The sequence below is a fragment of the Delphinapterus leucas genome, chromosome X (genome assembly GCF_059928025.1).
Source record: "Delphinapterus leucas isolate spDelLeu-1000000601 "Yukka" chromosome X, BTC_Dleu_Yukka2, whole genome shotgun sequence".
Taxonomy (NCBI): domain Eukaryota; kingdom Metazoa; phylum Chordata; class Mammalia; order Artiodactyla; family Monodontidae; genus Delphinapterus; species Delphinapterus leucas.
Window position 1 is genome coordinate 16,337,075 of NC_143150.1, and position 16,247 is coordinate 16,353,321.

Below are 16,247 nucleotides of genomic sequence, written 5' to 3' on the forward strand. Positions count from 1 at the left end.
TCAAAAAAACGAGTACTATTTTTATCGTTCCCAGTTTATTTCAAGCCTCATACCTCAGTGCTGCATCATCTGTGTGCAGTACTTCCTGGCAAGGACTTTCTGATGAAGTCAAGACATCTACATTTTCATCTCCTTACACCTGTGCACTGAGTCAGGTAAACAAATAGACTTGCTCAAATCTAATGCAGGGTTTTATTTGTGAATTAGGAAACATGCGTTTGTTCAAGAAACGAGCATCAAAGCTGCTGTCACCAAACCCCAACCTACAAAACTTCTTACGTACAAAGAGAAAGACCTGTCTTTAACTTGGAAAAAGGACTATTTGTGTGATCGTGCTCTCAACCCAACTTGCAACTGCCTTTCTACCTAACTGGATACAGAATTTACTCCCCCCATATAATGGAACTAACATTTTCATGACATTATCCACCACTGAGCTAACAGGCTACAAATCAATGTAACAGATTCGACTGCTTTGAGTCGTATTTCTTAAATGGTCCCATAAGCAAATAGATCCAGCCTCACACATAAGCACCAAAAATTTGCCACCCCGTAAGTTACGTTCCGTTAGGTTTCTGTTTGTTGCTTTTTAAAACATCAGTCTTCCCCCTTTCCCAGTAGGTATATAGGTAGAAAAATAAATGAAGTCAGCACTCTTTACTTCTCACTAGAATAAACTGTGACTCAAACACTGTGAGTGGTTATTTGCAAGGCTATAATTTTTTTAATGACAGATTTTCCTAAAAGAAACCACTATAACATCTGTCCAAGAACTCCAAGGGAAAACAAAACATACATAAAAGATTAAAAGTCTATTACTTTAACAGCACATTGCCAAACACGGACAACTAGGATAAAATGCCAAGGAACCTTAAAAAATAACTTGAAAAGATGCAACGTTCAAGTCATTCAAACGTGTAGGGTCCACAAAGAACAGAAAAACAAGTCCGAGAACAGTTCTACTTGTGCATGATGGGAACTCAGACTGTACCTCATCCAAGTTCATTCAGGTGTCTCAAACCAATAGATGTATGAGCAGAGTTTGTTTTTTCTTCTTTGCTTGGAGAGGCGCACGCAGATTAGAGGAGAGGAGAATCTTCCAGATGCTGATGTAAGCGCAGCAGACTTGGTTCCCCTCTGATAAAGTACGAAGGCAGATTTAGTTGACTCAAACTTTATCAGTTTCCCTAAGAAAAGGTCTTATGCATGCTGAAACAGACGAGTTACTGAATTTGTCATGCTAAGTATTTACAGCAATTTTCATAAAGTGAGCTCAGTAACTTGACAGGATAAAAAAGGTAGTTGTGAATTTCTTATATAACCTTTTACAACGTGAATGACTTCGTGGGTAAATGACGCTGAAGTTCAAAGCCCCTCAAACACACATTAACAAGAAATTATTGACTGCATGAAGAGGCACACATTGTAGAAAATGCACACTTCACGGGGTTCCTGCACAGCAGGAAAGTCACTACCACTACATAACAAATGGCTATGCCAACAATTAGAGCTGCCACTCAAGGGTCCAACAGTAGAATTCCCTCAAAATCGCAAGGAGTGTTTGCATCACAGCAAGGAAACCTTTGGGAAGACAAGTACATATTTTGTTTGCAAAGATATTTTGCGTTGGACAATTTGAACATCACATAAACAAATCCGTTTTTGAATTGGGTACGATTTAAGGCAATGCTACTCAGACCTGAGGGGGAAAAAGCCCACAGAAGTTTCTAGTTTTCTTCTGAAACTTTGACGGGTCAGTATCAGTGTCGGAAAGGATCCCCCCGCTAAGATTCAATGCACCATTAGGTATCTGCAGCTTACAAAATAGGATCCACTTGCATACTCTGAATACGAAATGGGCAATGTTATGTACTCTTCCTTGAAAACTGTAAAAAAACAAAACAAACATGGCAGCTTAGGTATTTCATATTAAAATGTCACATGAGCATGAAGACAACTACACCTTGTGCACACAAAGGAGCAACCGCCCTCACAGCAAGCTCTCCGCAGCGCTGTACTTCTCTCATGACTGGCTGTGGTGTAGTGTGGAACGGTCATGGATTCATAAATTAACTTTTAACATCAACTACAGACTAATGAATGACAATTAGATACAAGTAAGTTCAAAAGTTTTACATTTTGCTCCTGTTTGGCTGCTAAAGAGCAGCGATTTAAATTCATATAAAAACTTCTGACCACAAAGCTTGCTATACACATAAAGTACATAATCAAAAAGTAAGCAGCAATTGAATTTCTTATTTAAACTTATCTGGTATATAGTATTTACATATTTGGGGGGAGAGCTCTCCGAAACCACCATGCTCCTTACTCCCCTTCCTGGCCTCTGCCCCCTCTCCGCCTGCCCCAGCCCCTCCAAATCGAAATCAAGTGCTCTGAACTATATACAACTGTACTTTGGCTAAGTGGGCTGGATGGCGCGACTCCTTCCAAGGTCTTGGAGTGGAAGAAAAGAAACAAAGTCTTGGAAGTCATGTGCAGCCTTCTTTTCCGAGTAGCAGTGTACTGTAGCCAACAAATCTGTTCTTTTCATGGCAAGGCGGGCAAAGGGCCCCCGCACTTCACTCCCCAATCTGAATGGGGCAAGATCCAGAGCCACTGGCCTCTTGCACCACAACAGGCCACCGGACAAAAAGGAAAGGAAAAGGTCACGACAGAGGCAGCAGCAATCAACACAAGTTTCCCGACAAAGGAACTTCTCCTGCTAGCACTCCCCCCCTCTTCCTCTCCCTCCCCTCCCACAAATTCATTGCCTTAAAATTAATTCATATCACGAGAACTCGGTACTCTGGTTAAGTGTCAAGTAAATATAAGAAAGAGTAAATCTGTCACCTTGTATGCTTGAACTGGGACATAAAGCTGGGACACACGACATCACTGAAATTAACTTTCTAAAACAGATCCGGTCTACATAGTGCAGCCAATAAAACGTAAGAGTTTGTTCACAATCTGCCTTGTACAGGGTATTTATAGTCTTTCGATGCCATATAAATAGCATTTATACAGCTTAAACATTCAGAGACATGCACTGGGACTTTTTAGGTAGTACGAATTTCTTCACAATCACATGTGCAAATTTTACAGATCACTAAGTGAGTAATGAGTAAGCTTAGGCTGGACCGTGTCTTGTATTATCTAACAAATTTAACGGGGGTTCAGAGTCATCCATAGGAAGAACCAGGCGTGTTCCCCGAATGACCAGTTCATGGTCCCCGAATGCAAGTTCCCGATCCAGGGCATCTTCAGAACTGTTTCCCATAAATCTCCTAGGGGCACCGGACGATGCTGATTCAGTGTTCACGGTAGAATCTCCATACGTCAAACTAATATCACCATCATTGAGAATAAGATCGGAGTCATCATCTTTCAACTGTTCCTGGTTCTAAATTCAAATAAAATAAGTTTTGCGAATTGTTATGAAATTCAAGAAACATTTCCAATAGCAGAATTTTCAAGGATGCCCTATTTAAAAAGCTTCAGAGGCCGCTCCCTGCCCTCAGGATAAAGTCGAAAGTCCTCACCTTGGCTTAAAAGACACTGTGCGACTTGGGCCCCTCAGCTTCATCTCCCATCACCTTCTGTTTCTCTGACCTCACCCGCCTCACTGTGTGCCCGAAGACTGAAGTGCTGACAGCTGCCCCAAATCTCTCGTGCTTTCTCTTACGTCCTGTCCCCTCTCCCCTCCTTCATGTAACTAGCGCCTACTTATCACTGAGGTTTTGGCTGAAAAGTCACTTTCTCCCAGAAGTCTTCCTTGATCATCCAAGGCTAGCTTAGGGGTCCTCCTGTGTTCTCCCCTAGCGTCCTGTACTTAGTCTTCTCCTTAGAGTGGCACTTACCCCTTTGCGTAACTGCTCAGGCGGTGGTCTGCGCCACACCCCCCTCCCCCCGCACTAGACCCTAAGTCCCTTGTACGCTGTACTTCAATCACCTAACAGTTTGGGGGCACAGAGAAAGCATTTGCTAAATATAAGTTCAATTGATTGTTGAACAGATTTATATAAATGAAGCTTTTACTGCCGTATCAACAATACCTAGAAATACTGAACCCTCACTACACACTTGTCACCCAGCTCAACGGGCGTTGGTTCTAATGGAAACTTTGGGGCCAAAAGGAATAGAAATAAAGTTCCAGAAAAGGGAAAAATCTCTAGCATATATAGTGCCACTGTGGCAAATTAAAAAGTGTGCATGTGCACAGGAACGTCTAGAAGGCATTCAACAAGATGATGATACTTAGCTCTGCATGACAGAATTGCTAGTGGTTTTTATTTTCTTATGTTTTTGTACTATCTGAAATTTTATTATAATGAGTACATATTACTTTTAAAAATCAGAAAGTCATTTTTTAAAATGTAGAGTAAGAATTATTCTAAATACTCATATTGATCTAGCAAAAAAAAGTCTGTGACTAATACTCCTTGAGGGAAGTAGAGCTGACAGAAACATCCTACACTCAGCTCTCCTATCCTGTGCGTGTTTAAAATCTTTAAATTTGTCTAAGATGGTCAAATAGACTGAGGGCACGATTGGACAAAAATTTTTAAACTTAAAAAAAATTTGCTGTTGCTAGAAATTTGCCTAAATACTCAAAGACAAAGACATGTGAATTAAAAAGCAAACAAACCCATTCCACCAACCAGCCATAATCCCTTCCTGCCCAATCCAGTTATAACAGTTAAGTCTAACAAGCGTGTCTATCGCTTAATTCAGCAATACTCAAAGCTCTGTGGCACCTTCACTCGTCAGCAGGGGCTCTTCAGCACCTTCTAATGACTTTATTAAGTTTCAGGTTTGGGGCAATATCTACCAAATTTTAAAATGCATATGACTTTTGACCCAGCAACTTAACTTTTAAAATCTATTCTTTATAACTTTATATTCTTGGGTAAATTTATATACACAAGGATATTCACTGTAAACATTGTTTGTAATAACAAAAAAACAAAAGGAGGAACATGTAAAGGTCTAGCCACAGGAGACTAATTAAATCAATCTTGGCAAAACCACTGTGCAGCCACCAATAGAAAGAAGGTAAGGGATCTCATGGACTCTTAAGAAACATATCCATGCTGTATCATTAAGTGAAAAAAGCAAGTAGCAGGACAATACTCTTATTATGATCCCATTTGTGTAAAACAATAAAGAGAGCTATATATTCACATATAAGTTTCTGTAGATAAACTATAGCAGGGAGTATCCAAAAGAAACCCTTAATAAAGACTGTCTCTGGGGGATGGAGGTGGGAGAAAGAGAGCGACTTTTATTTTTCACTTTGTACATTCCATACTGTTTGAATATCTGGCTGCAAGCATGCTACTTTTATAATTTAATAAGTAGTTAACATAGCAAAAAATAAAATTAAAAAATTAAGTTTTATTGTTGTTACGGGTTACATGGTATCTCCCCCCCGCACCCCCCCCAAGAGATGTGAAATCCTAACTCCCAGTACCTGTGAATGTGACCTTATCTGGAAATAGAGTCTTTGCAGGTGATCACATTAAGATTAGGTCCTTGGTGTGGGCCCTGAGCAAGTATGACTGGTGGGTGTCCTTATAAAAAGGGGAAATTTGGAGACACAGACGCATACGCGCACACAGGGAGAACGCCAGGTACAGATGAAGACAGAGATCTGTGTGATGTATCTTCAAGCCAAAGAATGCCAAAGATGGCCAGCAAACCACGAGAAGCCGGAGAGAGCCCTCGGAGGGCCCCAACCCTACTGGCACCTTGACCTCACACTTCTAGCCTCCAGAACTTGAAACAGTAAATTTCTGTTGTTAAGCCATTCAGTTCGGGGTACTCTGTTATGGCAGCCCAAGGAAACGAATAGAACAATGCCATATTTTGCTATCCACAGGACACACAGGCATTGTGGAACTCTTCTGGCTTTTGGTGATGGCGAGTGGGTCTTTGGAATCCCAGAGCCAGACCTCAGTGACTTAACTGACAAAGCTGGCTGACCCCTCAGCACAGAGCCACATGGGCTAACAGGGTAAAGAGGGAATGGGGGCCGTGCTTGATATGGGAGCCTGGGCAAAGTGGCAGGGAGGGACAAGACAACACGGGGTGTTTCCCCCAGCCCACAGTAGTCTGTCGGAACTGTGCACTGACTCAACATAACACAACGCTGCAGGGTGCTCCTCCCTGACCCAGGTGCCACCCCTGCTAAGACTCCTCTTCCCCATCCATTCTCTGTGGGATCTGCTCGAAAACACCATGGAGGCGGTCACAGGGAACTGGAGGGTGCACGTCTACACTGCTTTACCACAGCCTCATCTCTCAACTCAAGGTGTTGCATCAGAGTAGTCAAAATTGGTGGGTTTTGTTAACATGGGCACTTTATTTGATGCACCAGATTATTTTTGAAGGGTTGGGTTAGAAGTAAAGGTTTTTAAAAAAGAACTTGAAAAATTAAATGTTCATATTTTAAAATAAAAACTGGTTAGCATTTGTCATTTCTTTCTTTGTGGCAATACCTGCTGAATCACTAATCTTATGTTGGCAGCTAAGGAAAAAATATGGAATCTAGATTATATCTAGATATATCCATGCCTCCCAGCGATACGGTACACAGGTAGATAAACTTTCCCTAATACCCGAAATAAAAGAGCATCTGTTGCACTTTAGGGGCATCAAAAAATGTTTTAGTAATCCTCTCCACATGACTGTGACGACCCTGATTTATAGATTACAATATACGCAGTTAGTACTAAGCTCAGGCCACATGCTGCAAATAAATGAAAACCAGCATGGAAATAGAATTATTTACTAAAATCACTGACAGTAAGATGAGATGCTATTCTATATCTTTTTTCAAATGACGGCTCAAAGGCGGTGAATTATATTTATAGATTTCAGTGCATTTTCTGGCTGAGCAAAATATGTTTATATTCCTGCTTGTGGATTTTATACCTTAAACGCAAGCAAAGCAAAGCAAAACAAAACAAAAAACCAGTAACCCATCCACAGAACAGATAGTTTTAAATTTAACTTAATGAAGAACTTAGGTTCTGGATAAAACCAACTTACCTCATAAGCCTGGGGGCTGGTTAGGCATCTCGCAACGGGTCCACAGCAGGCAGGGAGGGTTGTCGTGAGAGGAGGCCCACTGTGCGTCAGCAGAGGCTTCAGATAGCTGTGCCAGTTAAGGAAGAGCTGCGTTCCTTTCTTTACCAATTTAAAAGAACAATCTGTTTGATAACAATCACTGTCACAGTGTACCTACCAATTCAGATAGCAAATGTTGTCCCATTTCATGATCCTATTATGCAACGGGAGAGAGATTTTATTATTATCTCTGTTTTACAAATATGGAAACTCAGGCTCATAGAAGTCAATGATCTGCCTAAAGCCACACAATTAAGTAAACGGAGGACCAATACTCGAACCCAGATTGGCTTGATTCCAAATCCTATGTCCTTTCCACTACATCATATTGCCTTTCTGATTTTACTAAAGCCAAAAGGAAGACAAAATCACTCTCAATTTAGCGCTGAAGGAGACACGGAAGAAACTAAAGAATGGTAAGAGCCTAAAAAGAGATTAAATATTCCAGTAGTAGAATATAGCAATAAAAATGGTTTTAACTACTTATTGTAGATTCAGCTGGCCTCTTCAATGAGTTGAAACTTTAGTATCAAAGGAAACTCAATTCTAAAAACATTAAAAAAATTATGCATCATGAGGTCCTCTGTCATAGACTCTTATTTCAGTATTCATCTATTCTCCAAAAATAAAAATAAAAACAGATGCAACAATATATTTGATACTCAGAAGAAAAAAAGAGGGAATCATGAGAAAAAGCAGAAAAAGGGAGAAAGACACATACATATTCGCTACTTTCTAAAATTACAACTTAAGGTTGTTCTCAATTAAAAATGAGGAGGCCAAAGAAATTTACATAAATTCACATATTTATAAACTCTAAGATTAAAGTACTTCATATAAACACACTTACATAGCTCATAAAACATCTTGCCACACAAAACCACTGAAAATCTGGAATGATGAATTCTACTAGTGCATTAAGTACAGAAAGTACCAGATCGTAGTTTAGTGGTACTTAACAGGCTAGTACAGAGGCTAATAAGTCTTGGTATTTAACTCTATAAGAACAAATTCCCTAAAAACTAAAACTTACCAAATACTGACAAAAGGAAATCTGAATAGTCCTGTATTTATTAAAGAAACTAAAAACCTCTTCATACAAAAAGTTCCAGGCCCAGAAGGCTTCACTGCTTAAAATCTTCCCAGACTTAAGAAATAACACCAATCTTACACAAACTCCTCCAGAAAAATAGAAAAAGAGAAAAATTCTTCCCTACCTGTTTTATAAAACTAGCACAATCTTCCTATAGAAACTTGACAAGGACATTACAAGAAAAAAAAATCACGAGCCAATACCTCTCATGAAAAGACACAAAAATCAGACACAAAATACTAGCAAATTAAATCTAGTGACATACACAGTGAATAATATCATAATCAAGTGGGATTTGTTCCAGTAATGTAAAATTGGCTTAATATTCAAACAATTGATGAAAATCAGCAAGATAACACACTAAAGGAGAAAAAATAAATACACGATCGTCTCAGTTGATGTAGAAAAAGCGTCTAATAATATTCAATACCTATTTATGGTAAGAACTCTTAGCAGACTAGAAATAGAAAGGAATTTTCTTACATTGATCAAGGATATCTCAAAAACTGACAGCTAACATCATACTCAACGGTGAAATATTGAAAAATTTCCCCCTTAGGTCAGGAATAAGACAAGAATGCCCACTATCATCACTTACATTTAACATTGTACTGGGAATGTCCAGCCAATATAATAAGACATAAAAAAAATACAAGGTATTGGACAAGAAAAAATAAAACATTATTATTCACTTGGTTATGTGCATAGAAAATAGAATCTAAAAACTATTAGAAATGTAAGTAAACTTAACAAGATTGCTGGATACAAGGCCAGTATATAAAAATCCAATTGTATACCTATATATTAAGGGCAAAAATGTAGAAAATAAAATAAAATGAAATACATACCATTTACAATAGCACCCAAAATACCAAATATATAGAGATAAATATAATGAAAGATGTGCAAGACCTGACACTAAAAACTATAAAACATTAATGAGAGAAGTTAAAGAAGATCTAAATGAATGGAGGATATACAGTGTTCATGGATTGGAAGACTCAATATTGTTAAAATGTCAGTTCTCTCCAAATTCATCCACAGATTTAATACAAATTCAATAATTTGCCAGCAGCTTTTTTTCTGTGTGTGTGTGAGCATGAGTGTGCATGTATGTATGGAAAATGACAAGTTGTTTCTAAAATTTAGATGAAAATGCCATGGACATAAAATAGCTAAGGCAATACTAAAGAATGACAAACCTATAGAATTTCTCCTATTGGATAGCAAGACTTATTAAAAAGTACAATAATTAAGAGAGTGTGGTATTGATGTAAAAATAGACAAAGAGAAAAGACGGTCCGGAAACAAGAGCCCCCCGACTTATATGGCCAAGTGATTTACAACAAAATTTCCACTGCAATACAGTGGGTTAAGGATGGCATTTCCAATAAACGGTGCTGGGTCAACTGAATACTCGTACGGGAAAAAATAGGTCTTGACCCACACCTCACACTATACACAAAAATCAATTTGTAATGGATCGAAAACTTAAATGTGATAGTTAAGACAATCATATGTTTAGAAGAAAACATAGGAAAATATCTTCATGACCTTGGGATATAAAAGATCTCTTAAGACACAAAAAGCACTAACCATAAAAGAAAAGATTAATGAAATAAACTTCATTAAAATGAAGAATTTCTGTTCCTCAAAAGACAGGATTACAAAAATGAAAAGGTGAGCTATAGACTGGGAGAAGATAGTCACAATACATATAACTAACAAAGAACTCAGTTCAGGAATGTAGAAAGAATTACAAGTAAATAAAAAAAAGATAAGACAGTTCAATTAAATAGTGAGCAAAAGAACTGAGAGACACACTTCATAAAAGAGGATATCCAAATGGCCAATAAACATATGAAAGGAAACCTCATCAGAGGAATGCAAATTAAACCACATGAGATATCACCACACACCCACTGAAATGGCTAAAATTTCAAATGCTGACCAATACCAAGTTTTGGAGGAGATGTGGAACAACTTAACTTGCTGGTGGGAGTGTAAATTGGTTACAACCACTCTGGAAAACAGGTTGGCAATATCTATTAAAGCTAAACATACACTTGCTCCAAATTCCATTCCTAGGTATATACCCAAGAGAAATGAGTGCCTATGTTCATCAAAAGATGTACAAACAGGGAATTCCCTGGTGGCGCAGTGGTTAAGAATCCGCCTGCCAGTGCAGGGGACATGGGTTCAAGCCCTGGTCGGGGAAGATCCCACACACTGCGGAGCAACTAAGCCCATGCGCCACAACTACTGAGCCTATGCTCTAGAGCCCACAAGCCACAACTACTGAGCCCACGTGCTGCAACTACTGAGCCCGCGTGCCTAGAGCCCATGTTCCGCAACAAGAGAAGCCACCGCAGTGAGAAGTCCACGCACCACAATGAAGAGCAGCCCCCGCTCACCGCAACTAGAGAAAGCCCTCCCGCAGCAACGAAGACCCAATGCAGCCATAAATAAATAAATTAATTAAAAGATTATTTTTTTTAAAAAAGATGTACAAATGTTTAGCTTTATTTATAATCATCAAAAGCAGGAAACAACCTAAATGTTTATCAACAATAGTTTCTGAGATATCCTTAACCAAAAAAAAGAGAAAACCCCCAAAAACCAAAACCCTGTAGTATATTCATACTATTTATGGAACACTACACAGCAATGATAAAGAATGAATTACTGGTACAGGCAACAATATAGATAAGTTACACAATGTTGACTGAAAGAAGTAAAACATAAAGTAATACATAGTATATAATTCCATTTATATGAAGATCAAAAATAGGTAAAACTAATCCATGTTGCAAGAAATCAGAACAGTGGCCGCCCTTTTGGCTGGGATAGGGTAGGCCTTCAGGGAAGGCATTACTGACTGCAGGGAAAACAGGGAGCCTTCTGGGGTGCTTGAAATGTTCTTCATATCTTTATATGGGTGGCAGGCACACAGGTATATACATAAGTCAAAATTCATTAAGCCGTACCCTTAAGATTTGTATACATTACTGTATTTAAGTTATATCTCAATTATAACAAATGAACAAACGGACTGCACAAAGGAACTGAAATCTAGAATGATGAATGATTAATTATACTAGGGCACTAGGTATTAAAATTACCAAGTCTTAGTCTAGTAGTACTGAGTCAAACAATTCTTGGTGGTCACTTCTATAAGAATATAAAAAAATATTATTCTACTCTTTCTCTACATTAGGATCATTTAATTATTTTGTATATTATGCAGAAAATATACAAAACATTTATGAAGGAAAAACTAAACAATTTTTATTAAATCAGAGGGATGAAAAAAATCCCAAGAGATATGGGAGTGGCTTATACCCAAAATGCTGATAATGGAGCCAAAAGTAATGACATAATCATTAAACAACTTTTTTTTTTTTTTTGCGGTACGCAGGCCTCTCACTGTTGTGGCCTCTCCCATTGCGGAGCACAGGCTCTGGACGCGCAGGCTCAGCGGCCATGGCTCACGGGCCCAGCCGCTCCGCGGCATGTGGGATCTTCCCGGACTGGGGCATGAACCCGTGTCCCCCGCATCGGCAGGTGGACTCTCAACCACTGTGCCACCAGGGAAGCCCTCATTAAACAATTTTAAGGAGCCAGGATCTCTCTCCCTCTAATAGGAGTCTTAATACCATAGATAAGCGAGTATTCATGTTCCCGTATATTAATTTTGAGTCCTCGCAAAAAGTGAATGTGAAAATCTAGCAAACAGAATATAGTAAATAGTAGCTTCTAATGATAATTGTCAAGCGCATTTTTTGTAAACATAGAAGGTTTTGATCAGAAAGTCAAAAGCAAGGGAAAAACATTTTACATGGTTGTCCCAAATTTGCTTCAATGGAACATAAACCAGGTTTTGATTCCCTTACTGATAAGTCTCAGCCAGAAAGAACTCCATGGTCCCTTTTTCTAGTTCAACTTTCAAATAAGAAATTAATTTTAATAAATAGTGAGTGATAAAATGTTTTTTAAAAGGCATGATTTAAACAGGTTATTATATATAGCCCGACCCAAAGTATAGCTATGAAGAAGACTGTTACGATAGGACAAGAAGGAAATCTGGTAAACAATGAAGTACTGGCATTCTGAACGGAGGGGAGAATCTCCCAGTCTGTGGAAAGGTCAGAGAAAAAACGACATCGCTGACTACTGCGGTACCTAGCATCACTGAATTTCTCATTCTCATGTTTTTTCCTAAGGCAGTCTTTCCTCTTTTACTCTAACAAGCACACGGACAAACACCAACAAATCCCTTTTGCGGCATTCACTCGATTAGCTAAAGGACAATAAATATTAAAGTTTGCTCAATAAATAAACCTATATATCAAAACAAGTCTATCATAAGGGCTCCTGAGTCCCTGCACACAGCAAGCTTCTGCAATAACCAGTCCTTACTGGTTCCATGGGTTTTCAGATGATTCATCTGTGTGGGTTTCCTCTGGTAACCTTCTCTACTACACTGAAGGGGAAAGGGAAGACCAAAGGCAGGTTTTATATTCCAGTTCAGGAAGAGAGTGGTCAAAACCGTTGTTCCATTAAACTCTAGCGTCCATGTCCATACTGCCATTTTTTTTCTCAGTTAAGGATACTTATGATCAAAGTTATACCATATCCGGAAAAGCCAGGCACTCTCTGCTTTGGTAGTTCTTCTTTCACTTTCAGGAATACCCTGCAAACAGATCATAAATCAATACATACACAAAGATAAAAACACATTTATTTAAGAGTCATTTCTTTGTAGAATCAGGAACATAGCCTACCGCATACGAGATACTCTCCAACATGGGTAACATGAGAAATTTAATAGCTTGTACACTGCGGTTTGGGAATAAAAAATTGAAGTGTTTTTCTGAACACCTTTATTACTCAGGCTGCTTACTGATTTATGAGTCTACTGGCATTTAAAAAAATCAGTGTGGGATAATCCATCCCCTAAATCTGAAAGGCTTACACCCATGTGAACTGCACCTTAAGTAGAAAACATCTCATCAACATCCCGATCTCTGGGAGTTGTCATGGGTCCCAAAGTTAACTGGCATTTTCAAAGTTGCTACTATGTTCTTAGAACACTAACAAAATGTAAGTAAGTAGGGAAATTCCATGTTAAGCCTGACTGGGTAGGAGGGAAAAGTAACAGCAAGCAGGCCTCTTCAAAAACAGCTCCCCCAAAATATAAACTGGGTCCTTATGTGTAATATGATGCGGTCGGCCAGCAGTGGCGCTGTTAGGCCACCTGGTTCCTCTCGGCTCTGACACGAACTAGTTGGGCAACTCCCTTTCCCTCTCTCCAGCGGAGTTTTTTCATGTATACAATGTTACTCGAAGGCTCTATCCAGCATGAATGTTCTATGTTTCCGGGATTTTCGAAGAGTACGGAGTTTAGATTCTGGCTTTTGGTTCCTGTTCTTCCTGATCTTCGAAATAAATGAATCTTCCTCTCAACATGTATCAAAACATAGACAATATAAAAATGTTTGAGAACACTGTATGGGCTTACAAGAGCGGAGAATCACCCATATTTCCTTTCACATCAGGAGGCATTGGTTTGCATGTCTCCACTTTTTGAAGAGCGACGAATCTGTAAATCTCACACGATCCTCTCACCACATGAGCACATGTACACCCAACTCCCACACGCTCCGTAGTTACTAAAATCTTCCTCTGGGCTTCCCAGTGGACACTCGAAATACTGAGTAACCAATATACTGAGCCAAGGCATCCATACGGTTTTGAGGGCAAGGTAAAAATGAGATTTTTTTTCCTGGATGTCACAGCTGCTACTCACCTACCTGGCTCTCTCCCTGTCACTCCATTTCCATTTGTTCTCTGTGGCGACAGAGGGGACATAGCAAGTGGAGACTTACGCAGATGGTGATCAAGCGTTTGTCCGAGGGCCTGTTTGGTAACTCTTCTTGTTTGGCTGTGGGGGTGGAGGCACTGAGGAGCTATTGCCCCTTGGAAAGCACCCCAGCAGCTCACCATCATGGGAATTTATCCAGCCTTGTTGTACAAATAGTGTAAGCCCATGAAATTATACTTTAAGGTTCTGACCACAAAAGGGGCAAGTACTTACTATGTCACGTACACACTCAGCACTCAATAGCTAGCAAAATTAGCATTCAGGAAATGAATCTGATAAAAAAACATTTTTAAACTACACTCTGAAGACAAACCAGGGCTTGTTTCAGACAAGAAAAAGAACTGTGTTTTTAAAGAGATGCTTTCCATTTTCAAAAACCTCATTTCTGTGATTCCCCATCTCATGTCTAGGGCAGAGGCACATAGTCAGTGGTGCTCAGAAAGCATTAACAAGTGGCGGGAAAATACCAGAAAAGGGTGGTCAGTCTAGGGGAAGGCACTGAGTCACACTGCATTCAGTCTACCAGGTTCAGGTTCAGACGAACAACTGAGAAAGCAACACATGGAAGTAAGCAAGGAAACATGGGCAAGGCTGAGGCACGGGGTAAGAAAGCACATTCTCCTGAACAGGCAGGAAAGACTGGCTGAAGAGTCCAACGCTTCTGGGCAGTTCTCAAGGGCAGCTGCTGGTCATCCAATTTGAAAGTTACACAGGAAGAGCAGCTGGAGTGGGGCTTACATCAGAGACAAGCCTTCATGCGCAAACCAAAGTGGAAAAAGGCTCCCCGTGCCAGAGCAGTCACTTGAAAACCCAGGAGCACTTAAGGGACTGCTCTCGTCTGTGGCCAAAGCCCAGGTTGGCCCAAAGATAGGAGAGCTGTCACCCTTGATAACCACACGCTGCCTAAAATTCAGTTTTGTCTCTATCGAGCAGTGAGAAAAGCCAGGAATGACGTCAGTTAAAAGCTGATGCAAATAGGACAGGATCTAAATAATAGTGACATGAAGTCTACAGTAGATTTGTTTTCTTTCCAAGCGACTACACATTTGACAGAAATGCCAGAGACAACACAAATGCATATTTACCAAATGTTCTTGGTCTGAATCAACACCAACCCTAAAGGAGAAACACAAAAGGAAAATGAGATCTTGAAGTCAAAAGAAAAATTGTCTATTCACATACGGGCACTGTCAGGCAACTACTTTTCTCAACGCAGAAGCTATGGAATGCTTAATATTTTCGTGCTTCTCGATGGCTGGTGACGTAGACTTTTGGCTCCCACCACTCTCCTTAGCACAGCTTGGACCCTAAGGCAAGCAGGGTCTACTAATATTCTGTTCCTGCAATCCAATCCCACTTACCAGTTTCAGAAAAAGAACTTTTTCTTCTGTAAGTCCACTACAAGCAGGAGTCAGGGAAAGCAGCATTGCCCCAGTGGTTGAATAAGAACTACAACGTAGTTCCAAAAACAAGGCTGGGCCCAGTGCAGTTCCAGGAGGGAGCTGCATGTTTTCGGACCTCTCAGCTCTCACGGCAACATCCTCTTATGACTGCAGAGAGGGTCCAATTACAGGGGTTTTCCCATAGGCTAATGGATAGACATTAGCCTTGGTTCTTCAGAATTCTTTCTTATTTGCTTTCCATATCCCAGGGAACAGCTTCATTATGAAGAAGCTCTCTTTGACTCCTCTACCCCCTCAGCACGAGCACTCACCAACCCCGCTCATTCTTCCCCTAAACTGTTTCTCAGGTCTTCTCTCCTTTCCAACTGCTCAAGCTCGGGCCTCATTCCGACTCGTGGGGTCTGGAGCAACTGGCTGTAAGGTTGCCCAGCTGCCAGGCTCTCCTCTAGAGTTAGCTGTCTAAAGCAGAGAACTCACTGGCTTGTTCCCTGGACAAAAGACTCTGAGAGCAGCTTGCAACCCAGAGGGTCAAGTCTAAAGTCCTTTGTGTGGCATGCAAGACTCTACAAACTAGCCTCCCCCGCCGCTCCAGCCTAGCTTTCCCCTCATCCTCGCCCACATACCCGCTGTTAGCCAGACCGACTGCTCCTCTCCCCAAATCCTGTCCTCCCCTGAGCTTCCATGCCTCCGCTCATGGTGTTCCCTCTATCGGAAATGTACTGCCCCTTATTTTTTTTTT

At 40.2% G+C, this 16,247-nt stretch overlaps 1 protein-coding gene across 2 annotated transcripts in view; it reads right to left on the reverse strand.

Moving 5' to 3' along the window:
- Positions 1-698: 698 nt before the first annotated feature.
- Positions 699-16,247, reverse strand: part of SLC9A6 (solute carrier family 9 member A6) — a 52,502-nt gene continuing 36,953 nt past the window's right edge. For both annotated transcript variants that reach the window (XM_022554227.3, XM_089904062.1), the window contains 4 exons: positions 15,191-15,221; positions 12,835-12,914; positions 7,051-7,156; positions 699-3,400 (listed from right to left, as the gene is read on the reverse strand). In XM_022554227.3, the coding sequence (XP_022409935.1) occupies positions 3,128-3,400; positions 7,051-7,156; positions 12,835-12,914; positions 15,191-15,221 (490 nt within the window). In that variant the 3' untranslated portion in view covers positions 699-3,127. The remainder of the gene's footprint in view (positions 3,401-7,050; positions 7,157-12,834; positions 12,915-15,190; positions 15,222-16,247) is intronic.